Below are 26,969 nucleotides of genomic sequence, written 5' to 3'. Positions count from 1 at the left end.
CCACCAGGAGAAGCGGGGTCAGCTTGGAAACAACCCAACCCCCAGGGCACGGAGCCCCGTGGGGGGGATGACGGGAGCCCAGACTCCACAAGAAACCAGCTGTTTCCAGATGGGGTCAGCACGGCTGAAATGGACAGGCAGATGGACAGGCAGAGGGTGGATGAACAGAGCGGACAGACGGCCAAGCAGGAAGCAGAGGGGAAGGCAGCCTGCGCCCTGGCTGGGCGAGCGCCCTTCGTGTCCTTGAGGACAGCAGCTGGGTCTTACTCATCGCTGTGTCCCTGGCACCAACCTCAGTGCCTGCTGTGTGTGTGTGTGTGTGTGTGTGTGTGTGTGTGTGTGTGTGGCGGGGGCCCTAAGTACGTGAGGGCATGAATGGGAGAATGAGGAAGTGATCTGCACCAGGGCCCCCACCTCCATCAGGGTGGTGCCAGGAAGAGAGTGGCACCACCCTGGCTGTATGTTGCGCAGGGCCAGCCTCCCAGGCACGCTGACCCCCACTGCGGGCCCAGCAGCGCCAGCCAGCACCTCTGTACGTCTGCTGACTGCGAGGGTGGAGGAAGGCCTGGGTGAATGTACCGTGGCTGGCTCAGTCCCCCAGCCAGGGAGCAGTTCCTCCTAGAAGCTGCTCAGTGAAGCCGTCTGACCCAGGAGGGCTCAAGGTGCTTGACAAGGACTTGGGTCTCCGAGACCAACTCTCCTCTTGGAAATTAACATTAACCCCAGAAGGAGAGCGTCAGGCCAGGGTTTCTCAGCCATGCACATCTAAGACAGGAAGCTCACCCGCTGTGGGGCCCTCGCCAGGGGAAAGTGGGAGAGTGTGTATGGGGGAGTCGGAGACGGAAAGTGAAAAAGATGAGAGACACAGAGAAAGGTAAAGAGAGGATGAGTGATGGGAGAGGCAAACCCAGAGAGCGGAAAGGCGACAGATGGGAAGGGAGAGACAGAACTTGGTGGGGCGTGCGCTGGGCAGCGGGCAGGCCCTGCAGGGACACCGAGGGGGGAGCAGGCAGAGCCCTCTCTGCAGAGGAAGATGCGCTGGTGCTGGGAGAGGCCAGGTCAGCAACCGACAAGGAAACCCTGGCTCCCCATCGGCAGAAGCAGCAGGAGGGACAGAGCCGAGGGCACACACGGCCAGGGGGGAAGAGAAGAGGATGCCGGGAGAGGAGGGATCTGGGGAGGGAAGGAGGCTTCCGGTGAGGGAGAGAGGGACCCAGGCACAGGCTCAGGCAGGTCCCAGAGGAACTGGAGAGAGGGGCGGCGAGGAGGGAGAAAGCGCCAGGAGGAGGAAGACCACACAGAATTACCTGATCAAGTGATAGCTGTGAGATGCCAGAGTGCAGCAGAGAGGGGAGGGCGGGGAGAGAGGAGGGACATGCGCCGGGTCAGAGCAGGATGGGACAGAGAGAGAACGTCAGTCAAGAATAAAACCCTTCCCGTTGGTTCATGGCTGGGCTGGGACCCCAGCCTGGCCCTCAGCCCTCCCCTGGCCACCCCCCCTCCCCACTGCACCCACTGCCCCGGCTGCTGTCTGAGGGTGGGGAGGGCTCCGGCATGGCACAGGTGTGCCGAGTGCTGGTGGGAACCACGGCGTGTTCAACCGGCCGCAGAGGAGCGGCAACCCGTGTCCACCAGCAAACCCGCACAGGGGCTGGCTCTGGGCTCCCAGCTGGGGGCTCATTCCAGACGGAGGGGGGCGGGCTGGGGGACACTGGGAGTCTTCTCCCCGCCTGGGCCCTCTGGTAGGCCTTCTCCCGGCCCAGAGCTCAGGAGGAGGGGCGCCTGGCTGGGTGGGAGCCGGGTCTGCCTTGGGGCGGGGAAGGCCGAGGAAACGGTCAGAGCCTACTCACTTCTGGAGCACGAAGATGCCCACGATGAGGGTGAAGGAGATCAGGTCCGCGGTGACCCACATGAGACAGTACTCGTCCGGGGGCTGTGGACAGACGGCCCGTGGCCAGCCCCAGTCACAGCCGGCTCACACCAGGCTCCAGACTGAGGGTCCACGGGCAGGGGAGGACCTGGAGGTATGCGCTCTGGGCATTGTGGGGCGGGGAGGGTGTGTGTGTGTGTGTGTGTGTGTGTGTGTGTGTGTGTACACAGGATAAAATGCCTGTGTGGTGTTCGGAGTAAAGGTGGTTAGTGTTAAGCCTGGAGGGTTTGGCTGCTTAAGGAGGCTCAAAGCAAGAGACCAATAATGAGCAACAGACAGATGCGTGTGAGGGTTCCACATGACCTGCAGGTGTGCCGTGTGTGGCGTCCGTGTGGGTGTCAGAGTGCACGTGTCACCGTAGGGTGTGGACTGCCGGGGCTTCCCCCAGGGACAGTGGAGAGGGACCAGGAGGGCAAACCTCCTGACCTCAGGCGGCCTGAGGAGGAGGGGTGGGGCTCTTCTTGCATTGGTCAGCTCCTGTGACCCCAGAATTCGAGTGTCTCATCCCCACTGCTGCCACAGTGTCATTTCATCTCATTCGGGCCGAGCCTTCGCAGATCTTAAAGGGCCGAGGGCAGGTGGATGGACGTAACCCTCCGTGACCTAGATCTGATCGCGGACCTCGGCGCTGTCTCAGCCACAACAAGACCCTCCACCTGCCGTTCACCTTCTCAGAGAGGTAGCAGTGGGAGCACAGCGGGGAGATCAAGGGCTCCCACCCCCAGTGGCAGAGCTGGGACGGGAATTCAGGCCTGTCTGCAGGCGCTCGGTCAACCAGTTGTAAACTGGTTTGATCCGCTGTAATCTCTGAGCATATTTTACTGTTCCCTATTCTTGTCCTGTTACCCTCTTTTCACAATGCCTTCCCTTCCTTTAAAACAAAACATAAAAAACAACACCCCAAACCAGAAAACCCAAGGAGTAGTTCAGTAGCTCTCTAGGGCCCATAAGTGATGCTTCTGCCCGTGGGTCAGGCCCAGGCCCAGGCCCCTCCCCGCTCCCAGCACCTCAGCGCCGACGCAGCGGCCACGAGCATCCTCCTCCTGCCTCAAGCCCGTACCCTCCGTGGGCTCCCCCCAACCTGAGACTGATCACCAGAGACCCCAAGTGTGGAGTCTGCACCCGCCTGGGTGCCAGTGGGAGCTCTCCACCCGCCCCCCCAGGGGCCCTCTGCCCCCAGCAGTCCCCCAACTCACCATGATCCAGAGCGGGGACGGCACCTGGGACAGAGTGTGGGCGTTGTCGGAGGTGACGGATGGGACCCCCATGCACCACAGCAGGGAGAAGAGCCACGGCGTGTTGACCGTGTAGAGGTTCACGCTCAGGTTCCAGGAGGCATAGTCCCTGTGGGGTGAGGGACAGGCTGGTCAGCCTGGGGTCGGGGCCTCTGGGAGCCTGTGAGGCGTGACGCCATCCTCACCTGCCCCGAGGAAGGACTCTTCCTCCCAGAGGGCCCGACTCGGAGCCAACCCACGTCTGCCTGATGCTCTTGCCGTCTCCTCCTTGAACCAGAAGTCCCTGTGCTTAACCATCCGCCCAGACGTGTGTTTGTGTATTGTGTGAGCGTGCGTGCGTATGAGAGAGGGAGAGGAGGAGACAGACAGACAGACAGTACGGAGGAACTGAGTCTTGCCCTCCTCTGGCTGAGCGGGGGTGGGGGTGGGGGTGGGGTCGGCACCTGAGCTCCTGGCGGGACACCTGAGTGTAGCGCAGGTTCAGCCACTGGATGTGGCCTCTGTGTAGGCTGGTAGCTTCCTCCTTGGAGCCTGACGTCTGCTGGAAGCCAGGAGCCACCCTCCGTACAAAGGGCCTCTGCCGGTTAGGCAGCCACATGACCTGCAGGCAGAGAGGGGGCGGCCTCAGATCTCTCATCTGTGAAATGGGTTGAGTCTACCCCTCCTAGCGCACCTGGAAGGGTTAAAAGAGACAGGACAGACAGGCTGACACGGGTAAAAGCTTACATATAATTACCATCATGGGGGGGGATGACTTGGTCCCAGCCAAGGCTGTGAATTGCGTTGGCAATAACCCAGGGACTTGCCCTCTAGCCCTGGTCACAATGACTGATAAAATGTCAGTTATTCGGCATCTGGTGCGCGTCACACGTTGGTGTGAGATCCCTCAGGTCTCCAAATGCTGCGCCACAGGAATGTGGGCCGGGCTTCCCGGCAGTAAAGGTGTGTTGGAGAACCTGGACTTGGTCATTTCAAAGGACTTCCTTGTTACGCTCTTGTCCCCACAATGACCCTGTCAGGGAGGCGAGGGGCACGGTGCCCCCATTTTGCAAAGGTGGAAGCTGAGGTCTGCAGAGGGGACCCGGTGAACTGGTGCCGCGTCCCGGAGGCGTGGCCGGGCGTGGCCGGGCGCCAGGCTCACCTGGTGCTGGGGGAAGCCGGAGCGCAGCACGGCCTCCAGGGTGACGTTGAGGAAGCTGGCCCGGTAGGGATGCTCCCGAGGAGGGTCGCGCAGGTTGAGCAGCAGCGTGGCATTGCCCTTGGCCAACGCCAGGAGCTCCGCGAGGCTGCAGATGGACTGGTTCTGGACCTCCCTGTGGTCGGAGGGGGACAGGGAGCTGGCCGTCCAGAAGGGATCCGTCTGGCAGAGACAAGGACACACATGGCTGGCTGCCTCACCGGCCCTTGAGGGGCCTCCACGGGCCTTCCTGGCTCCCGAGCACGGAGACCCCTCCGCTGCCAGCGTGCGTGTCAGGTGGGGTGATGGCTGTGGCCCCGTGGGGGCGCTAGGAGACCCCACCCTTCACCTCTCTCCCCCACGCCCTGCTTACCAAAAGCGTTATTTGCTTGGACTATCCCCCAGACCCCAGCACGTTTCTCCTTGAGTAACATTTCAGACCAGAGAAACCACTTCCCTCTATGGAGTTTTGCCGAGGCGACAATTTTAACTCCTGTCACCATCAGCTTTCCCGGAGAGGGGGACGGACCAGCACACGCAGTGACAACCATGGTCTCAGGGCTGCAGAGGCAAGAGCCCAATGGGCGGCTAACAAGCCGGCTGTGAGGGACGCTGGGGAGCGGGGTCCCCTGAGCTGAGGGCCGCCCAGCTCCTACTGCACGGGGTCCCCGCCCACGCTTTGCACACTCGGACCGGGGCAGGGGCAAGCAGACCTTCAGGAACCACTGGCCGGCGTTGAGCCTCTGCAGGGCAGTCCAGTTGAGCATGGAGGCGGGCCTGCGGGCCAGCTCCGGGAACGCCGCCTCCACGTTGGTGGTGCGCCGCAGCGTGGCGTCATGCATGAGGAAGGGCACGCCGTCCAGGCTGCACAAGGGCGGGCCACGGAGTCACTGCCCACCCAGGCCCCTCTCCTGCCCCCAGTAATCACCCAACACCCACACACACACACACACACACACACACACACACACACACACACACACCCCTGCCCCCACCCACGTACACCAACCCGCCAGGGGGCCCTGCAGGCTCTGCCCCTCTCTGGGCCTCAGGCTCCCCGTCTGCACAGGGAAGGCAGTGGGCTGGTGGGCGACTCCCTCAGGTTCTCTATGCGGGTCAGAGGGTTTGGGGACTGAGGAGGGAGGGCTGGGCCCTAGTCTCTTAGCAACTTTAAGTGTTTGCACGTACATGGTGCCCTTAGTACACACCCTGTGCAGCCGGACGTGGCAGCCCTGCCCTCTCCCCTCCTCAGAGGTCTGTTATGAGACGGGTGTGGGTTCCTCCTGCCCTTTATACTAATACACACATGTATCTACATGTAGAAGATGTGTAAGTCATTTTAGGGTTGTTTTTGGTTGTTAATCCTTAACCAAGGGTGTTTTTCCCATTACTTTTAGAGAGAGTGGGAGGGAGGGAGAGAGAAACATTGATGTCAGAGAGACACATCAATTGGTTGCTTCCCACACGCACCCCCACCGGGGTCTGGGATTGAACCTGCAACCCAGGTCCATGTCCTTGACTGGGAATTGAACCCGAGACCCTTCAGTGTGCAGGCCACTGCTCTAACCACCGAGCAACACTGGCCAGGGCTGGGTAAGTCATCCTAAGGTGGTCTTTTAAAATGTAAGGGACACCACAGTGAGTGTGTACTCTGCAACGTGCGCATTTCACTTATCAGAGTGGCTCCATCTGTCGGAGCCCTAGTCCTTCATAGAGATCGAGTCTGTCCTTCAAGCGGCTCCGTGGCAGGACTCCAGCTCCCAACCCCCGGCCCTGCTTCAACCGAGAGCCTCTGTTCTTTTCTCTATTTTATATCCAAGATTGAAGGTCACGAACAAGGTGCCTGCCCTGCAGCGGGTAACCCAAGCCTCTGCCCTCCCATCTCCGAGGCTCTGGGACCCGCGGTTTCCCCAGGGGAGACCCGGGTGTGGATGCAGTGGGGACGGGAGGGGTACCATCCTCACAACCCAGCGCCTACCTGATGGTGACATCAGCTTGTAATCCGTACAGCTTATGCTCTAGGGCCTTCCGGAAGGACATCAGCGTGTGCTCGGGGGCCAGCTGCCGGGAAAGGGGGGAGTGAGGGGAGAGCTGAGATTTAGCTCACGCGCACCTCCCCAGCCAAGGGCAGATCTTCCATGCTGGGCCTGGTTCTAGCTCCAACTCCTCAGGCAATACTTGTGTGGCGGGGCTCAGCCTCCTCACCTGTTAAATCGCGCCTGCCTCGCAGGTTTTCTGGGTGGGGGTGGGAGGCAGGGGTGGTTAGTGTTGATGTACATAAATGTGGGGGTACAGGCCTCTGCCTATGGCAATCGTGGGCTGGGGGTGAATGCCACGTTTCCCCTTGCTATACCCCGAGTCCAGGTAGAGGTCCCAGAGCGAGAGGAGAGGGTAGATAGGCAGCAGTTTCAGAGGGCGACTAGTCTTCTCATCTGTACAGAAGATGACGAGACCATCTCCAAGACTCACGTGGGTTAAGGGTCCCAGCATGTTGGCTGATACTCAATAAGTAATGACAACTGCTAACCTTGCAGCATCCACATCAGAAGAGCCTGGTTCTGGCTCTGACTCTACCGCCAACCAGCTCTGTGGCCTTGCGTGGTACATCTGTTTCTCTCAGAGACCCCAGTTTCCCCACATACCCCTTGAGAGAGCATATTCCCTCTTCTTGAAGGGTCTTTCTACTTGGGAGAGGGGAGGTTTTAAGTTTCCCTAGTTCTAGCTATGATTTGGTAACTGTCATACCCTTTGCTGCCACTGGGGGTCAGCACCATACCAAGGGTTGGGCTAGCTGCTAGGAGGAGGCACACCACAAGGAAGACGGGGAGGGAGGACTCCTGGATACGAAGGGATGAGGTGGAAAGGGTCCCCTTGGCCGATCTCATTCCCACCAAGACAAGGTCATTCCCATTCTCTCTCCCTCTGGCCATGCGGTTCCCCAACATGTAACACACGGAAAGGACTTGGGGATTGAGAAGGAGCAATACCATTTCCCAGTCCTGGGCCATCACTTCCCCTTTGGGAACCTCAGTTTCTTTAGCTATAAAATGGGCTGATGTTATCAGGCTCGTGGGTGGTATAACAGACGTCAGTGGGCTCTATAATTCGAGTTTCTTTCTCCCCGTTTCCCTGGTGCAGAGCAGCCCTGGGGACCTGCGGCCTCTCTCCCAGGCAAATGGGCCGTGTGAGGCCTCGCCCAGAGGTGGGGCAGGGCCACAGAGGCGTCTGGAGAGAGCACGGGCTTCCCACCCAGCTCGTCTCTAAATGCCCTGTGGCCAGGTCTCCACGAGTGACCACCCAGGGTGGGCCATTGCTCTCTCCTGCTCGGGCTGGGGCTGCAGAGGGAGACGGTGGGTGGCCCGAGGAAGTGTTTGGAAGGGGCAAAGTCTCTTAAGGCTTTTTCCAACTCGGGTCTCCCTGTGCTAAGTGCTGGCCCCCTAGGGAAAAAGGCATGGAAAGCTGGCCCTCCCTGGCCAGTCCTGGGACCCCAGGAGGACCCCCAGAAGTATGTGGGCACTCAGGGTGACTTGTTAATCCCCATCTTGGGGCCCCCAATGCCTCTGGCCTAAGCCCACGTGTGGTTCTGCTGTCAGGAGTGTGTGTTTGTGGGGCGGGGGGAGGCGTGTCACAAACTCAAGTGGGCAGGCCATTGTGGTTAAAGGTCCAAGCTTTGGAGTTAGTCCAACCAGATATTAAAGTGAGCACGTGTGCACACACACTTGGGCACTCTCATAGGAAGGCACATGGGCACCGTCTCCAAGACAGGGATGTGCACTGGGCTTATCACACACGTGTGTGGACCGAGTCAGCGCCTCCCACAGGGGGATGTGCACGGGTATCACAGCAACGCATCGAGCTGTGCCCATGCCTTCGCCAGCCCCTCAGAAAACACCCCAAGAACACAAGCAGCCAGAGGCACAATGTGCGAAATCCTACGGGACAAATGACTGTTTCTTCAACAACTAAACAGCAACGAAACAATTAAACAGCAACTAAACGTACTTAGAAGAGAGGTCAGCCAGATGCGCTGGCTGGACCCCACTGGATTCTGATTTTTAACAACTGCACACAGACATTTTTGAGTTAAAGGAAAACCGAGCATGGATTCAATATTATTAATCGGTTAGGTCAGTGGTCGGCAAACTCATTAGCCAACAGAGCCAAATATCAACAGTACAACGATTGAAATTTCTTTTGAGAGCCAAATTTTTTAAACTTAAACTTCTCCTAACGCCACTTCTTCAAAATAGACTCGCCCAGGCCGTGGTATTTTGTGGAAGAGCCACCCTCAAGGGGCCAAAGAGCCGCAAGTGGCTCGCGAGCCGCAGTTTGCAGACCACGGGGTTAGGTGTTATAAAAGCATTGTGGTTGTGGTCATGTTAAAAAAAGAAAGAAGTCCTTATGCGTTATGGTTAGAGATACACCCTGAAGTATGGCTAAATTATACAGTGTCTGAGATTTGGTTTAAAATACTACAGCAGACAGAGTGTGGGATCTCGGAAGGCAGGGGAGAGGGGGTGGGGGGGAGGTAATCAACCCAAGACCTTGTATGCGTATGTGCATAACCCATGGACACAACCAGTGGGGTGGTGATGGCCTGGGGCAGGGGCAGGGGTGGGGGGTGGGCTGGATTGGGTCAATAGGGGGAGAAAGGGGACATATGTAATATTTTCAACAATAAAGATTTTAAAAGATTAAAAACAAATAAAATATTACAGCAGAAAAAAGAAAAGTAGGGAAAGATGGAACAAGAATGACAAAGCAGGGATGGATGTTGAAGGTGGTACTGGATTCATTACTCTATTTGTTCTCCATTATATTACTCTTCCCGTGTCTGTGATTGTTTGAAAAATTCCTACTGAAGTAATAATCCAGGCTGGGCCGCCTCGCTCCTTCCCGGCCCCGCCCCTCCCTCAGCCCCCCCGCTGCCTGGGAGGCTGTGCTCTCTCTCTCACCATAGACAGGGCATGAGGCTCCGAGGGGACAGGTGACCCCCGACACACACAGGCAGCACATGGCAAAACCGGGCCCCAAAACCAGATCCCCCCAACCCCAAAGCCATGGCCTTTCCAGCTCGTTGCTTCCAGGAGGTACCGTGACCAGAGCGGGGTTCGGGGGAAGGGCCCCCGGGCCCAGTTCAGGGCACGTGGGCTCCCCTGAAATTCAACACCACGGAACTCCCAGTCACTGTGGCAGCCAAGAAAAAGCTCTCACGAAATCCCCCCTCAGGGTCCTGCCTCTGTGGAGAACCCAGGTTCAAGGCGAGGAACCCCTGGCCCAGAGAAGGGGGAGGGTTGCCCAAGGTAACAGGGGCGTCTCCCAGGCTCACAGCTGGGCACCTCCCGCGTGCTGTGTCCTGCCTCGCGGGCCTCGGCCTCGGCTCTCTTGGCCTCGGCTCTCTCGGAATCTCGGGGCACAAGATGCGGAAACTGGCCCAGAGAAGATGGAGTCAGTCCGGCTCCCAGAGCCGCCAAGAGGTGGAGGAAGCCGGCTCTGGAGGGTGCCCACTCGAGGGGAGGCCCCTGCGGGGTCACAGGGCATCAGCAGAGGGGCTGCCGCTGACTCTGACTCCTTCCTCTCTCCATTCCTACCCAGTTCAACTGCAGCAGCCTTCCCGGAGCGGTGGGCTCTGGGCTGCGCCCGCCTCGCCTGCCCCGCGGCCTGGTCAGCCTGCAGGCAGCCCTGCTCCCACCCCACCTCACCCGGCTGCTCTCTCCTGGGGCTTCCTCACCCACCAGCTCTCCAGCCTTTCCGAAGGCTAAAGATTGTATTTCATCCCACGTATCACGTTCATTTCCCTGCAAGTCCCTCCCTCCGAGGGGACAGGTCTTTGCTCATCCCCCCTAGAATGATAGCTCTGTCAGGGCCTTCGGGGGCACTCACCATGGGGACCCCGCGGTGGCCAATGAGGGCGGGCTTGGGGCCCAGGTCCTTTTTCTCCATGATGCAGGGAGAGGAGATGGTGAGCGGGGCCAGGTAGAGGGCGAACACCACGGCGGAGAAGATGCAGAGGATGGCCATCTGGGAGGCTGGGGCACAGGCGAGAGCACCGCCCCGTGAGCCTCCGCTCCCGTCAGGCCCGGCCATGAGCCCCGGGCAGGTTGTGGGGGACCCCTCTCCCCTCCAGTGTCAGGACACACGTGCTCTGAAGAGACCCTGCACGAGGGGCAGCCCCATCGTGACCAGAGAGAGGTGACCCTGGCTCTGGCCCAGACGCCGACACAGACACAGACTCAGACGAGGAAGCGGGCGCCGCTGACTGGAGCTGCAGCCCCCATGGAACCCAGGCCCCGCAGACAGCAAGGCCCTCCCTCCTCCTGGGGGACACCTCGGGGAGGGCGGGGCTGGGGGCAGGTCCTGCCCAGTGGTACTTACAGGACCGCTCTGCCCGGGCGAACTGTCCTGCCACGATCCAGGAGAGCGCGGTGACGGCGGCCAGGGCCCCCATGTGCAGGAACGGAGCTGTGCCCTGTGTGCGGGGGCAAGGGGACCTCTGGTCACCAACACCCTGATGGCCCATCTCTATCCACGGGGCAGGGCACCCCCGGAGACACTGGGCGTCAGGGACCCTGGGCTGTCACCCTCCCTCCTCCCCGCTCAGGGTCTTGGTCTGAGGAAACAATGTGACAAAGAGACAGATGCTGCCTTCTTCCGAGTGTCTGAGGGAAGCCCCCCCCCCCCCCCCGCACTCACCTGCAGGGAGATGAGCAGCACCTCCCACTCGTCCTCCCACAGCTGGGCCATGGCCGACATGGCCACCACCGTGGACACCAGGATGACCACCAGCCCCATCTGGAAGGGGAAGAGCAGGTGTGGCTGGACAGGCCAAGGGCCTCCAGCGTGTCTGAGGGAGAGGCAGGGACCGAGGGGAAGAGATGAGAGCACAGGAGAGGCGGACAAAGCCGGGAACGGGGAGCAGGAGAGAGACGGCACAGACTGAAAGCTGAGACAGAGAGACAGGACAGCGAGAGACAGAGAGGACAGCGAGAGACGGGGATGACAGCGAGAGACGGAGAGGACAGCGAGAGACGGGGATGACAGCGAGAGACAGAGAGGACAGCGAGAGACAGAGAGGACAGCGAGAGACGGGGATGACAGCGAGAGACAGAGAGGACAGCGAGAGACGGAGAGGACAGCGAGAGACGGAGAGGACAGCGAGAGACGGGGATGACAGCGAGAGACAGAGAGGACAGCGAGAGACGGAGAGGACAGCGAGAGACGGGGATGACAGCGAGAGACGGGGAGGACAGCGAGAGACGGGGATGACAGCGAGAGACGGGGATGACAGCGAGAGACAGAGATGACAGCGAGAGACGGAGAGGACAGCGAGAGACGGAGAGGACAGCGAGAGACAGAGATGACAGCGAGAGACAGGGAGGACAGCGAGAGACGGGGATGACAGCGAGAGACGGGGATGACAGCGAGAGACGGAGAGGACAGCGAGAGACGGGGATGACAGCGAGAGACAGAGATGACAGCGAGAGACGGAGAGGACAGCGAGAGACGGAGAGGACAGCGAGAGACGGAGATGACAGCGAGAGACGGGGATGACAGCGAGAGACAGAGATGACAGCGAGAGACGGGGATGACAGCGAGAGACGGGGAGGACAGCGAGAGATGGAGAGGACAGTGAGAGACAGAGAGGACAGCGAGAGACGGGGATGACAGCGAGAGACAGAGAGGACAGCGAGAGACGGGGATGACAGCGAGAGACGGGGATGACAGCGAGAGACGGGGAGGACAGCGAGAGACGGAGAGGACAGCGAGAGACAGAGATGACAGAGAGAGACGGGGATGACAGCGAGAGACGGGGATGACAGCGAGACAGAGGCAGGAGGAGGATGCGAACCCAGGGAAGAAGAGCCGAGGACCGAGAGAAACAGCAGGGGGATGGGAGGTGGGAGGGAGCTGGAGCAGGTGGAGCTGAGGCCCAGGCTCAGCCCACGGAGGGTGAGGCGGGAAGACACCCAGCAAACTGAGGGGTCCGGGCTCTCCTGCGCCCAGCAGGGCCCACCCAAGGCCTCCCCCAGCCCTGCCAGCAGCCTTTGGAGTGAAGGGTGAGTTGCCTGGACCCCAGGGGCAGGAGGCTGAGGAGCCAGGTCCCTGTGGGAGCCTGATGCCCAGGCCAGCCGTGTCCCCTGCCAGCCAGGCCCACAGACAGGCCCTGCAGGCTGAGCAAGCAGAGGTGAGGGAGGGTGCAGCCCCACCGCCCAGCCCCAGCCTCCGCGCCCCCAGCCTCTACGGTGTCACCGGGGCTGCCTCCCAGCCGCTCCTGGAGAAGCAAGCCCAGCTGTGATGGGCGACTAGAGGGAACCTTCACAGGACAGGGGTCTCTGGGGACAGAGGAGATCTGGACCATCTCATACACGTCAGATGCTCCCCCAAACTAAGTGAAGTCTGGTGTCTGACTAGTCTCCAGGACACCCCCCCACACACACACCTCTTGAGCCCTGGCACTCACCCTGCACACCTCCCTGCACGCCAGGCAGGCTGGGTAGTGCCCAGGTGACCCCTCTACCCCACAGCCCTACCCCGCTCTCTCTAAGGGGCCGGGCAGCCACGCCCCCACTCCCTGCCCCCACTGTGCTCAGGCCTGAGGCAGGTGTCCCCCTCTCTCTTCCTGCAGGGCCTGTCTTAGCCCCTCTCAGCAGTGCTCTGGCCACCCTCCAGCCGGAACAAGCTCTGATGGGTTTCTAGATGGTGAGGGCAGAGGGGGCAGCTCCATCTCATTCCTGCCTGGGGTGAAGTTTTCCTTTGTGGGTTTGTCATGCCGGCCCATCAGGCGGGAAACAAGTGTTCCAATAAGAAGCAGTAATAAGGCTGAGCTGGGGCGGGGCCTTCGGCGACTGGCCTGTCTGCCTGGGAGCATGGGAAGGAGAAGCAGGCCCGAGGAGGAGGCTGCGTGTGCTGGGCCTGTGTGCTGGGCCTGTGTGCAGGGCCTGTGTGCTGGGCCTGTGTGCTGGGCCTGTGTGCTGGGTCTGTGTGCTGGGTCTGTGTGCTGGGCCTGTGTGCTGGGTCTGTGTGCTGGGACTGTGTGCTGGGTCTGTGTGCTGGGTCTGTGTGCTGGGTCTGTGTTCTGGGCCTGTGTGCTGGGCCTGTGTGCTGGGACTGTGTGCTGGGCCTGTGTGCTGGGTCTGTGTGCTGGGTCTGTGGGAGGCACTTCCTGTTTTCCTTGTGTTTATTCTCCTAAGGTCCCAGGGGAGGCACGATCTTCATTTTACACACAGAGAAACTGGGCTCAGACCACAGGGTTTGCTTGGTCGTGTAGCGTTGAGGGGGTGGGTCTGGACCTCATTCTGCCCGGGTCAGAGGTCATGCTGCAGTGCGGGAGGCCCAGTGTCCTAACCACCCCTGAGAGTGCCCCTCCATGCGCAGGCGCCTGCCCCCTGCTGCCCCGCCAGGCAAGCGTCTCTGAAGGGTCGTTTCTGAGAGCATCGATGGCAGTATTTAATTGCTAGTGGAAATTAAACAAATCCCCCATAACCCTCATGCAATTAAAACTTTGCTGATGAGTTTTGCAGTTGCTGTGGTGGCACCATTATGCTCAGCAGCGCGGCTGCAATGTTCACTGTCTGAGGGATTCCCCCCACACGTGTCCTTCAGCCACAAGAACAGCCCTGAATCCCAGCAGCGTGCCGCCATCCCTCCCACCTGACTGGGAAGGAGAAGCCCCACCCAGAAGCCGCTGTCCCCTGAGAGCCCGCCTTTGGTTTCCGTGCGGGAGAGACTGTGGTTTGTGAGGACAGCGGGAAGGATAGGGACACGGGGGCTGCATCCGTTCGTTCAGGAGCGTTGCTGGGTGCTGGCACCCAAGAGGAGTGGGAGCCCCGCCTCGAAAAGGTGCCACAGGTTGGCCTCCTGGGCGGGGGGTGGGGGTGGGGGGCTGGAATCTGGGTTCCGTAGCAGCTGGTTGGCCGGGGCTCAGGGACACACTTGATACATCCACCAGCACATCCCAGCTCTGCTGCCTAACGGGGAGGTGGGCCGCTCGGAGCACGGCTCCTGGGCTGTGAAACGGGGGGAGTGAGTGCCGACCCCACGGGTCCTGGGGAAGATAAACGAGAAAGTACTAAGGGATGTGCTTAGCACGGTGGTTGGCACTAAATTAGTACATGCTAGTGGTGTAATGTTTAAAAGCGGGCTGAACATCAGGCGAACAGGATTATTACGAGGAGTAAATGGAATACTGTGTGGCACGTGCCCGACACACAGAGTGAGTGCCCAATCAGTGATGGTCGTGGCTCTTACGATGAGCACAGTGCCTGGCACGTCCTGGCACCTGCCCCCGCCGCCCCTGCCCTCCCCTGCTCAGGACTCAGGGGAACGAGGGACTCTCAAAATAAAGATCTAGATTAAACACAGTATAAAGCTGTAGTATTTACGTAAAGCAGTTGGATGCTGATATAAGAGCAGAGAGATAAACAGAAAGCTCAAAAACAGATCTAAATAGATTTTAATAATCAGCATATGCCCTAGCTGGTTTGGATCAATGGATAGAGCGTCGGCCTACAGACTGAAGGGTCCTGGGTTCAATTCTGGTCAAGGGCACGTACCTCAGTTGCAGGTTCTATCCCCAGCCCTGGGGCTTCGAGCAGGAGGCAACCAGTTGATGTGTCTCTCTCACATCGATGTTCCTCTCTCTCTGTCTCTCCCCCTCCCTTCCATTCTCTCTAAAAATCAATGGAACAATATCCTTGGGTGAGGATTTTTTTTTTAAATCAGCATATAATAAAAGTGGCATCTCCAATTAGAAGGGAAAGGGTAGCCCTAACTGGTTTGGCTCAGTAGATAGAGCGTCGGCCTGTGGACCTTTCAGGTCCCAGGTTCGATTCCAGTCAAGGGCATGAACCTTGGTTGTGGGCACATCCCCCAGTGGGGGGTGTGCAGGAGACAGCTGATCCATGTTTCTCTCTCATCGGTGTTTCTGGCTCTCTATCCCTCTCCCTTCCTCTCTGTGAAAATCAATAAAATACATTTTTTTAAAAAAGGGAAAGGGTAGATTTCTCAATAGATAGTCAGGAACAGTGGGAAACCATCCAAGAAGAACAAAGTAAGACCATACTATACCTGAAAGTAACTTCCAAAATGTTAAAATTTTAAATGTTATAAAAAGTAGAAACATGTAATTATCAAATAATGCCACAGAGAACATTTTTATAATCTTGGAGTGGGAAAGAATCTAACACAAAAGCCAGGAGCCATAAAAAGAGAAGACAGATTCACATCCTTAAGAACAAAAAAAATTCCCATGGCAAAACCAGAACAAGCAAGGTCAAAGGCGGAGTGACACACTCGGAGGAGTTATTTGCAGTCCATCAGCCAAAGGGCCGATTTTCGGAATCCATAAAGAACTCCTGCAAATTAATAAGCAAAAAGCAAATCCTGCAGCAAAAAGGCAAAAGAGACGAAGAGACAGTTTATGGAAAAGAAAATGCAAATGACCCAAGCACACGAAAGATGCCGAATCTAGCACATCGTCTGGGAAATGCAAATCAAAGTGACACGGAGGGTCAGGTTCACCCATTAACGGGCTCAAGTCGAGACATCGTCACACACTTTATGGGCAAGGGTGACGTGATAAGCACAATCATCACGTGCCCAGGGAGCATGGACTGGCGGCACTCGGCAAGGAGGCGATTTGACAAGAACTATCACAATTACAAAAGCATCCTCTAGAATTCCCACCCAGATCACAAGGTCCTGGCAATGAATTAAAAGCACCTGGGGCCCCCCAGCATGGTTCAGTGGTTGAGCATTGACCTATGAACCAGGAGGTCAGGGTTCCATTCTAGGTCAGGGCACATGCCCTGGTTGTGGGCTCGATCCCCAGTAGGGGGCATACAGGAGGCAGCCGATCAATGGTTCTCTCTCATTATTGATGTTTCTATCTCTCTCCCTTTCCCTTCCTCTCTGAAATAAAAAATATATATATGTATATATAAGTATCCTATCTAAGAAAGACAGAATATGCAAATTGACCATAACTCCGAGACAAAGGTGGCCGCGCCCACAGCCAATAAGGAGGAGATATGCAAATTGACGCAACAAGCAAGAGACGGAAGGTGGCTCCGGGCCAGAGCAAAGGTGGTGCCGGCAGCCAGGGGAAGGAAGACCTATTCTTGCACGAATCTTCGTACATCAGGCCTCTAGTATATGTATATATGCATATATATTTAAAAAGCAACTGGGATGTCATCAGGCCCACCAATAGGGGATACCTGGGGACCCAGGGTTAGATACGGGGACAGGAGCAGGGGCTGGACGACAATGGAAGCTCTCAATGCCCTGTGGGGAAGGAGCTCCGAGAGTTTTGTTAACGTGTGAAATGGAGGTATAGTAGGCTTATGTGTAAAGAAAAGGAGAAAGGAAGTGTATATGAATATGTGCATATGCTTAAAATACTTTGGAGAGATAGTAGGGAGACTTACATTGTGTACTTTTCGGTACCTTTCTAATTTTAAACCATGTCTATGTATCAGATGGTCAAAAATTGGTTAAAACAACAAAAAAAAAAGGACAAGGATTCCTTAGAATCTTCTACTCAAATGACAGAATATTGGAAACAGAACAGGAGCGTGTCCAGCCCCTACTTGAAAACTCTGAGCCCCAGGGAGCTGCCTCCCTCCTGGTGCAATGGGTCCAGCCATGCATCAGCTCCGGCTGGACCTTCCTCGTGCTGAGATCTCATGGGAGGGGGCAGCGGGGACAGGAAGTCAGGGCTGGCACCGGAGCTGGCATCGTGCAGATGAAGGGATCTGATCCCCCTCCCAGGAGAAGAATCCGTGCAGTGACCTGCACCCCTGCTGGCTCAGCGCCTCCGGAGGCCTCTCCACCAGGATCAAGCAGGGGTGACCTGCTGAGAACCAGGCGTGACCTAGAGGAGGTGACCACGGTGTGAGCCAGCCCCACCCAGGTGCCATCTGGTGCGGTTCTTTCAAGCGTCAGCTTTGCAGCCTGGAGATAAAAGTGCCTCACAGAGGGGACTTCACAAGCCCAGAGGAGGCCTCCGGATAGAGAGACAAGCAGGCAGAGGTGGGACACTGGGGCTGCTGGCTGCTCTTCACTCCTCCAAGACGCCAGCCACCCAGTCTGGCTCCCCAGCTCCTGATCTCCAGGCCCCCCTGGATGCCCTGGGGCACCTCCCACTCCACTGCACAGCCCAATTCGAACTCACTATGTCTTTCTTCCAGTTCCTGCTCCATGTCCCTCTTCTAGCTGGAAGTAAGCCCTTCCCCTCAGAGTCACCCTGGACCCATCTCATGGGCTCATGGTTATTTCTAGACATGTCTGCCCCTTCCTAAACGGCACGGCCACTCTGAGCCAGGCTCTGGGAATAAAGAGACGGCCGAGCCCTCCCTCCAAGGCCCAGGTGCTCCTGCGAGGAAAAGGCTCTCTCTCGGTCAGTTTTGTGCCACCCCTGCGGCCCCTGGGGCCTCAAGAAGAGCAGGCGTCAGGCAGATCCACTCAGCACCGCGCGGGCGAGGAGCAGCAAGAGGGCTGAGGCTCTGGTTCTCGGAAGCCTCCCTGTGTTGGGCCCAGCACCCAGGGAGGCACTAGGGCCAGAGATGGGCAAAGCCAGTCCTGGTCTGCAAGAAGCTCCCAGAATGGCGAGGGCCGGGGTCAGGGAGCCAGAGGGAACCGGACAACACGGATGCTCAGGCTGTGGTGGTGGGCCCTGCGGGGGCTGGGGAGTCCAAGCATCCTGGGCAGGTGGTGGAGAACCAAGGAAGGGCCGGAGGGAGACAGAGGGAGGCGAGAGCGAGGAGGCCAAGTAGAGAAGAGGCAGCCGTGCTGGCAGGGCCCGAGACGACTCATCCAAAGCCGGGGGTGACCGACCCACGACAGCAGCTGGGAGACATCAGCAGGGCCATGTCACGCGGGGCCGCCATGCTGGGTGGGGGTGGGGGGGTCCTCCTGGGAGCAATGGGAGTGGTGGAAAGGACTCTAACGGGGAATGACACGACTGGGTCGGTGTCAGAATGAGCTCTCTGCGGAACGAAGAGAGGGTGAGACCCGAGGTGGAGCCCCGCCAGTGTGACCCGTGCTGGCTCGCTGCGCGGCTACGGGGTGAGAACCCTGGATCCTCCACTGACGAAGTGGGAGACCTTGGGCAAATTACTTAACCTCTTTGTACCTCAGTTTTTCCAGCTGCAAAGTAGGATAATAGTACCTGCAACGTAGGGCTACTGTGAGAGTTAAATGAGTGAACACAGGCCAGGCCGGGAGAACGGTGCTGGGCACAGAGTGAGTACGGAGTGGGAGCTACTAGAACAACTGCAGCCGTGACCCAGAGGAGGGGCGATGCGCCCGCCTCCTCTCCCCTCTGACCTCACGGAGGCAGCCCTTACCTTGTGCAGCCAGTGCAGGTTCATCTGCTGCCCCACGGCGATGTGACAGAGCGCCAGGACCTGAAGAGGGGCCACAGGGCGACAGTCAGGCTCCACGTGTGACGCAAAGGCTTCCGCCAGCTCCCCAGACACCCTTCTCCCCACTCAGCTCTGGGTCTGGCTCAGAAAAGTCAACAAACCCTCCCCGCAGGCGTAGGCGATGGGAATGCCCAGCCCAGCCCACGCCTGGCCTCCTCCCAAATTCTCCCAGGCCTCCCGCTCCTCATCCTCTGGGATTTCCCCCTAGGCCCTGCTACCCTGGGGCTGCTCAATTCATGTTGTAGGAGGTCCAGGCCCCTGGAGGCGGAGGTACCTCTGAACCTTGTTCCCAAGGAGCCCCCCATCCAACAAAGGGATGGACCGGAGTCTGAGGGAATAGAGGTCTGGGCGCAGGAACCAAAGCAGAAGTTCCTGGAAGAGGAAGTCTGCAGCGGCTCCTAAGAGCGGACGCCTCCCCCCAGGTCGGGGGAAACACTGCAGGATGGGGTAGAAGCAAGGCGACCTCCCACCTTGAAGGAACCAAGCCCCTGAGGTGCAGCAGCCCGAGAGAAGGGGAAAGCCAGCTCCCCTCATCAGCCCGGGGCAGGCCCCTCCATCAGCCCTGCACAGGCCACGCCTCCCTTCCCGGGAGCAGGGCCAGCCCGCGTACCAGGAGGCCCGCGATGTAGGTGAAGGCGGTGGCTGCGGTCATGAGGATGGGCACGGACCAGTCACTCCAGTAGCCCATGCGGTTGTAGAGGTACCTGCAGGAGGAGAGGGGGCCGGGCTCAGACCTCCCGCAGGAGCCAGGGCCCTGCCTCGAGCTGGCCAGGCTCAGGGGCCAGGCCCTGCCCACTCTGGAATGATGCTATTATTTCTCCACCATCAGCCAGGCCTGTGGAGGGCTCGTGGTGGACACTGGGCATGCCAAGAGCATAAAGGAGAGAACAACCATCCCCGTCGTTCTACTGCCCAGAAACAAGCATTTCCCAAACTGGGCTGGCTTTTCTCCCAGCGGCTTCCCCGCCTATGCTTACGGATCTGTTTCAACAGCAAAGCCAGGACCCGCATGAAGAGCATAGTGGTCAGAGTTTGGCTTTGGAGGGAAGTACACTCGGATTCAAATGCTCACTCTGCCTCCTACTGGCTTGTGGGTCCCTGTGGAGGTGACAGGCTTCACCCATCCTAAAGTGCCATCAGCTGTGACACTCATTTCTATTTCAAAGCTAGAATGTGAAAACAAGGGGTCTTAGAATTGATCAAATGCCCTTCAAAGGATTTCCTGAGGATGAATTGGGGGGTGTGGGGGGGCATGTGATAAGTAATCAATTCTCTTCTCATTAACACAGGCATTTACTGAGGTCAGTACAAATCCGAGGAAATGTGATTTTCAACAGCCACGTAGTCTTCTGTTGAATTAGTGCACCATATGTAGCCGACCTCCCACTAATGGCAATTAATCATTTCCAATTATTCGCTATTATAAATTAACACAAAAAAAGAAAATTGTGCACGTATCCTTGTGTTCTAGTAATTACTTACTTAGGATAGACTCCTACACAGAGAGTCACAGGCTAAAGGGAATAAGCTTTTTAAGGCACGTGTTTCCTGCTCTTCCATGGCCCTCGCGCTCTGATTCCAGAGGAAATCTGCCACCTGGGAGATCACGGAGTGCGCTCTTCTACCGAATAGATGGGGAACCCGAGGCCCAGAGAGGTGGGGGGACCCGCTCCTGCTAACAACTTCGGCCAAATGCCCTGGCTCCACGTGTCTCTCACTCGCCAGGGAGCCCGCCTGGGCAGCTACAGCCCAGACGCCCCTGCCTGGCTCTTGTCATCCAGCCCTGACCGCCTGGGTCTCACTCACACCCTCTCCAGAGACCACAAGACCCGGGCCAGGCTCCCCCGAATCCCAGCTCAAGAAACTGAGGTGACAGGCAGGTGTTCAGGCCACCCCTAAGTCCCAGGCAGCCTCCCGGTGGGCAGGCACCCATCCTCTGCTTGAGCCACCCAGTGACAGGGAGCTTACTCTCTGGGAAGAGGGGGTGGCTCTGTAGACAGCATGAGACAGTCAGCCAGGCTCGCATCGCTGTCCTAGAGCTGTCTGCATTTCACTGTGTGACTTCGGGAAGGCTACTTAACTTCTCTGAGCCTCAGACTGTCCTCGGAATGACTTTTTGGTACTAACTGGTTGTGTGGCCACGGGTGAGTCCTGCCCCTTTCTGGGCCTTAGGTTCTCCATCTGAACATGATGGGGACGGACCCGGTGATTTTCCAGGTAGCCCACCCCCAGTTCAGCAGAACTGTCCACGGTCTGCAGCGAGGGCCAGCAGGGAATGTTCCTGCATGCCCAGCACAGTGCCTGCGCTGTGATGCCTACAAGGATGAGTAGCTGATTTATGGCATTTAATAAAGGCCAGAGGCCACCTCAGGGACTCAGCTGGGGCTGAGGCTCATCTTGCCAGGCTGGGGGCGGGGGGTGGGGGGCGGACAGCAGCACACCCTTTATTGTGCTCGTTAATAATGGAGGCGCAACGTAGGGCCACACAGAGGGGAGGGGATGCCCAACTCCATGAATAGAATCTTAGGATCATCATGGAATCCCAGAACCATGGCCCATCAGAAGTCCGCAGCCCTAGAAGTCCCCAATTCTAACATCATGGCCCCTTCCAGCTGGAGAACGGGCCTCCCAGGAAACGACCCTCAGGGTGAGGTAGAGCGTTGAGCCCTCTCAAGTCCATCATCTCATTTCACCCTCAGAAAGACCTGATGAGGTCAGTTACCCCATTTTACTGAAATGGACACTGAGGCTCAGAGTGGACCAGAGACTTGCTCACAGTTGCACTGAGCTGAACTTCTGACTTAAAAGGAAGAGACAGCACTCAATGGTTGTGTGTGTGTGTGTGTGTGTGTGTGTGTGTGTGTGTGTGTGTCTGGCTTTCCAGCCTCAACTCTGCCCCCAACTGATGGTGTGAACTTGGGCTTTAGTATCTACACTTGTCAATGAAGGAGATCCCACTAGAACTCAGGGTCCCTCCCCTCCTCCCTTCACTATTTGACAAAGACAGGCAATGGAGGCGGGAGTGGGGAAGAAGCAGGTGCCTGAGCCGAGCTGTCCCAGAACCACAGCATCTGGCAGCCCTGCCCAAGGCCTTAATCAAGGAGTTAAGCGGGGGGGTGGTGGGGGGTGGGGAGGTGGTGTCAGGGCCACGTCCTCTGCTGAGGCCATTGTATCTCTGGCCTTGGAGTCCTCATCTACAAAGGGGCCAGAGGCCCCAGCCCCCTGCTGAGCCCTGCCTGAGGCCCTTCTTATTTTCCAAAATAGCACCAGGAAGGAGTTCCCTGTCTCCCCCCCCCACACACACCGCCCCCAAGCTGGTCTCCGTTCCCCTGGGCTTTGTCTTTCCAGAGACCCCTGCCCCAAAGCCACACAGAGTTGGTGGCAGAGCTCTGAGGGCCAGCCTGAGAGAGAGGCTCAAACTCCACCACCATCACCACCACCACCACCATCATCACCATCACCATCATCATCACCATCACCACCACCACCATCACCACCACCACCATCACCATCACCATCACCATCACCATCACCACCACCACCATCACCATCACCATCACCATCACCACCACCACCATCACCATCACCACCATCACCATCACCATCACCACCATCACCATCACCATCATCACCATCACCATCACCATCACCACCACTCCACCCTCCAGTCTCAGCCACTGGATGCCCGGGACCCAGGCCTCTCCCCCCCCCCACCCCGTCCCCACTCACCAGTTGAATTCATCGTAGTCATTGTGGACTTCCCACCAGAAGTAGAGCCAGGTGAGTGTGAGGCCGAAGGTGACGGTGAGGAGCAGGAACCAGAGGCGTTCCCACTGGAGGAGCAGAGCAGGAAAGGGGTCAAGTGGGGTCACGGGTTGGCCCAGCAGGCCACCTGCCTGAATGTGCCCTCCTTCTCCCCCTCTGCAGCCAAACCTGCCAGGCAGGGATTGGTGCCCTCTTCACAGTGGTAGGGACCTGAGGCTTAGGGGCGGGGGGGGGGGGCGGGGGTGTCCTGTGCACAAACTGGTGGGGAGCTGGGAGCAGGGTCAGGCTCCACCCCTGAGCTGGGCCCTATGGCCGCAGCCTGAGGCCTTGCCAGCATGCACCAGTCTCTGGGTTCTGGCAGTGGCCCCAGGAGCAAAGGCCACATCTGCCCGGAGCCCTCCCACTGGCATGGTGACCTGCAGCCTGTGAACAGGTCACAGTCTTCATCTCCGTCCCTCCTCACACAGGCCTACAAAGCAGGTATTCTTCTTCCCACCTCCGCCCTGAACTACTGATTAAACGCTGAAGCCCAGAGAGGCAAAGTGATTGCCTACGTCACACAGCCAGTTATCAGAGGGTTAAAGCCCACCCCCCCTACCCTACTCTGGACTTGAGGAAATGCAGGGTTCTGCAGCCCCCCACCAGGCACTGGCCCCTCAAGGCTGGGCCAGGCCACCCCTCTGTCTCCTGTAGGAGTGGGGATGGGGAGGGTGGGGGCTGCCGACCCACCAGGGCTGCTTCCCGAAGGGCCGCTCAGTCTGCAGCCGCTTCCGCTGGGCCCCGGGTTTAATCCTTGCTTTCATCCGTCCCCTTATCTCCGAAGCACAGCCGGCTCGGACATCCTGCTGTCTGGGAACTGCTGAGGTCATCAGAACAAACCAGCGGCCCTTGAGGGGAAGCCAGTGCAGGGGAGAACCAAGACCACCCCCCTGGACGGGCCGGAGGGTTTGCAGCAGCTGGGCAATCGCTCGCGCGGGCACTGTCAGGAGGCCCTTTGCCAGGCTCCGTGCAGCTCACCTCACCTCAGCCAGCCCCAAGCTACCGTTCCAACCCCCAGGTACTTCCTTAATGGCTCCTTACTGCTTAGCCAAGCAGGGGTTGCCTCTGGGGGTGCTCCCCACCCTCACCTCTCCCGCTTCATACCCCCCACCAGTTCCCTCACTCTGGGTGTGGCCGCCGAACATTCCCATTCACCTTCCAGGTCAGCTCAAATGTCACCTCCTCTGGGGAGCCTGCCTGGCCTTTGCCCCTGCCAGCATGCTCCCTCCTCGGGGCTCCCACAGCATCAGGGAACCGCTTTAAACTCGCCTTCTGTACCCTGTGACCTGTCCATGGGACTGTGTCTCCCCGATGACCACTCTGCGTCACCCTGGGTTCTGCGAGCACAGGGCCTGCACCTGCCTCCACTCCCAGTATTTGTGACTGGGAGAGTTCCCTCGCTGCCCAGGATACCGCCATCCTACACTGTCAAGAGACAGCACAGTGGAGCCAGATTCCCTGTCCACCACTTACTAGCTGTATAACCTGGGGCATTGCAAGCCGATGCAGCCCGTGCCTCAGTTTCCCCCCTGTGACATGAGGACAACAGTGCGTATCCATGGGGTTGATGTGAGAAGTAAATGAGATAATACAAGCCAGGTGCTCGGCGCTGGCAAGCCTTCCGTGTTCTCAGCGCACCCGTAAGGATGTCTGCCTCTCCCCAGCACGCGGGGAAGGCCCGCAAACCCGGGCGAGTCGTGACTGTGCACACTTCCTGGGCAGGAGCGTCCAGCTTGGGTGACAAAGCAGCCTCCTCCACGTGGAACATAAATGGAGCTGTGATGATGACAACACGCGAAGGAGGTGGAGGCGGGCGGCTTCTCAGAGAGTAGGCCAACGGTGTCTGCTCCCCCCCCCCCCCCACCCAGACACAGAATGGCAGGAGCCCCAGTTCCAGGCACAGCGAGGCCCAGCCTTGTCCAGGAAGGGAGAAACCCTGGCAGGGGCGGGCAAGCCATGGGCCTTTCTGGAGCAATGGAACCCTGGCAGCCACTGGCCAGAGACTGGCTGGGACTGTGTAGTGGAGCAGAGAGGGGCCCGATTCGGTCCTGCCTTCTGCGTCTGGGCCCCGGCTCCGGAGGGGCTGGCCCTCACCGGCACAACTGAGCCAGCACCCCCACCTGGCAGGCCCGGCAACCTCCCCCTCCAAGTCCTTCTAAGAATCCCTCTTGCTACCTCCATTTCTTACTTGCTCACAGATAAAAATTCGTTTGCACCCATTTCCTGCAGAGTGCAGCGGTCGGTCCCAGGCCAACTTAAACAGCTGGCAGGCAGGGGTCTCGCACACTAAGGGTCCCTGTCCTCACATGGCTAGATCCTGAGAGTGGGGCAGGGGGGACAGGGCAGGAATGAGGGGCTGCCCTGCCCTGCCCCTGGGAACCAGCCAGGGTGGCAAGATGAGAGCTGGCAGATGTGTGAGGCACCAGAGCATGACAGGGATGGAAGCAGGGCAATGAGGGTCTAGGAACCCCATTATCAGGACTGAGCTAGGGTGGGGGCGCCTAGGGAAACGGGTCCTAGGAACGGGAAGCCAGAGGCCCCATGGCCACAGGGAGCCTGTAGATGGGGATAAAGAGGCACCGACACAGGGGGCGGGCGGGGGAGGGGGCACAGACAGGGTCAGTCTAAGAACAATCAGAGGAAAAAACTGAATGGCGGGGGCTGGAAGGAGGGGGAGGGGAAGGCAGGGAACTGGTAGGAGGAAGTGGGGGGCGGGGAGCAGCTCCACTGACAAAGAGGCTCCAAATGGCACTAAGGGTCCTTGTCAGGGCGGCAGGGAGGCCGGGGATGCTGCCCACATTGACGAGCCAGCCTGGCCCTGCTCCGGGCTGAGCAGCCAGAGGAGCGACAGCGGCTCCGCTGCCTCCGTCACCTCTCACGGTCCGCACGACGCCGGGGTGTTTGTTTGTGGGCAGTTATCCCAGCGGAGAGCCAGCGCAGACACGGAACCTCAGAGAAGGGCCACCATGTATGGCTGAGCAAGCTGTGGACCCCAACACTGAAAAGGGCCCCGACATCGTGGTTCCCAGCGATGGGCACATTTGTCATGACCATGTCCCCGCGGCTGCCGGTCAGGAGTCCTGGGGAAGGGGCGTCTTTTGCTAATTTGGATCAATATGGATGAGTGGAGGTGACTCGGAGGTGGAGCGATGTACCCAGTGGGGGAGGAGGGGCCGTGGGACTGAACCCCGGTGTCCTGACCGGAGGCGGTCCCCACAGGCTCCCCGGGTGCCCCCACGCATCTCTCCCCAAAACCGCCCTCTGGGACCCGCGTGGCCACCCCAGGCCCAGCTCAGCTCACTAGCTCACTGGGATTCCTCTCTCCCCTCTCTCTGCCCTCCCCCCACGACCTCTTTCTCCTATGAGAGGCCCTCCCACTGCCCAGCCTCTGAAGACCTCCCTTCCCCGACCCCTTCTGCAGAGATTCCTGGGACCCGCCGACGTGACCCTCAACCACATTCTGAATTGCGGCGATGCAAAGAGGCCAGGCTTGAGAGGCAGGAGGCAGACCTGGCCCTGCCACTCGGGCAACGTATTCAGCTCCTCTGAGGCTCGGTTTTCTCTCCTATAAGACGGGAGTCATAACCCCTGCCTCGGAGGGCTGGTGTTAAATGAGGTGATGAACGCCAAGGGGCACACGCAGCCTCATGTGGATCAGTTTGCAGGGCTGTGGGCTCCTTCGGGGCAGGGGTGGCTGAGATATCTCTGTGTGCCCTGGGCCCACATCCTGTGGGGCACAGGTAGTGCTTAGATTGGTATGAGGAACAGAGGATGTGTGCTGCTGGTAGCCGTCATGCAAGGAGGCTTCAGGGCGCCGGTGGACAAGACCAGACATCATCTCAGGCTGAGCCTGGCGGCCCCACGCCACAAGGGAAGGCGCCCCTGTGACACGCCAGCCTCCTTCCTTTGCAGGACAAAGGTCAAGCAGTCCCTGCGCTGACAGGTGCAGCCGGCAGGAGGAGGAGGAGGCCGAGAGCAGCCGGGGAAGGGATGGGCCCTGGCTGTGCACTGCTCCCTCTCCCAGCCGTGGCTGTGACAGCATCCCAGAGGCCACAGGCATTCAGCCCACACCCCCAGCCTCATCTCCTCCCACTCTTGTCCCCCCTCCCCCCAGGAAGATGAGACCCTCCATCCTTGCCAAGCACCAGTGTGCCAATTTCCCCAAACACCCGGCTCCTTCTCTTCTCACTGCCTCATGCTGATTGTCACGTCTTCTTCTCTCCTCCTTCATCTGTCCCGCCCACCCCAGAACCTTCTGCATTCAGAGAAAAACGGTGGCAAGAGCTTATTAGCAGCCGGGGCTCACACAGTCACAGTCACAGTCACAGACACGGAGCAGGGCCGGAGCCCCCAACCCCCACCCTACACAGGAAGTACTGCTGCTGCTACCTGTGGCC

The 26,969-nt window shown here is 58.9% G+C and overlaps 1 protein-coding gene across 1 annotated transcript in view; it reads right to left on the bottom strand.

Moving 5' to 3' along the window:
• The window catches only part of GDPD5 (glycerophosphodiester phosphodiesterase domain containing 5), an 89,892-nt gene that overhangs the window by 4,845 nt on the left and 58,078 nt on the right, over positions 1-26,969 (bottom strand). The window contains exons 4-15 of the mRNA XM_054725629.1: positions 22,498-22,601; positions 19,379-19,472; positions 18,691-18,750; positions 11,036-11,134; positions 10,718-10,811; positions 10,226-10,371; positions 6,321-6,403; positions 5,056-5,206; positions 4,307-4,525; positions 3,609-3,766; positions 3,127-3,274; positions 1,851-1,933 (exon numbers count right to left, since the gene is read on the bottom strand). Coding sequence (XP_054581604.1) covers positions 1,851-1,933; positions 3,127-3,274; positions 3,609-3,766; positions 4,307-4,525; positions 5,056-5,206; positions 6,321-6,403; positions 10,226-10,371; positions 10,718-10,811; positions 11,036-11,134; positions 18,691-18,750; positions 19,379-19,472; positions 22,498-22,601 — 1,439 coding nt within the window. The remainder of the gene's footprint in view (positions 1-1,850; positions 1,934-3,126; positions 3,275-3,608; positions 3,767-4,306; positions 4,526-5,055; positions 5,207-6,320; positions 6,404-10,225; positions 10,372-10,717; positions 10,812-11,035; positions 11,135-18,690; positions 18,751-19,378; positions 19,473-22,497; positions 22,602-26,969) is intronic.

Source organism: Eptesicus fuscus, chromosome 13 (assembly GCF_027574615.1).
Source record: "Eptesicus fuscus isolate TK198812 chromosome 13, DD_ASM_mEF_20220401, whole genome shotgun sequence".
NCBI lineage: Eukaryota > Metazoa > Chordata > Mammalia > Chiroptera > Vespertilionidae > Eptesicus > Eptesicus fuscus.
Note: the sequence above shows the minus strand (reverse complement) of the source record. Positions and strands in the feature narration are given on the sequence as shown.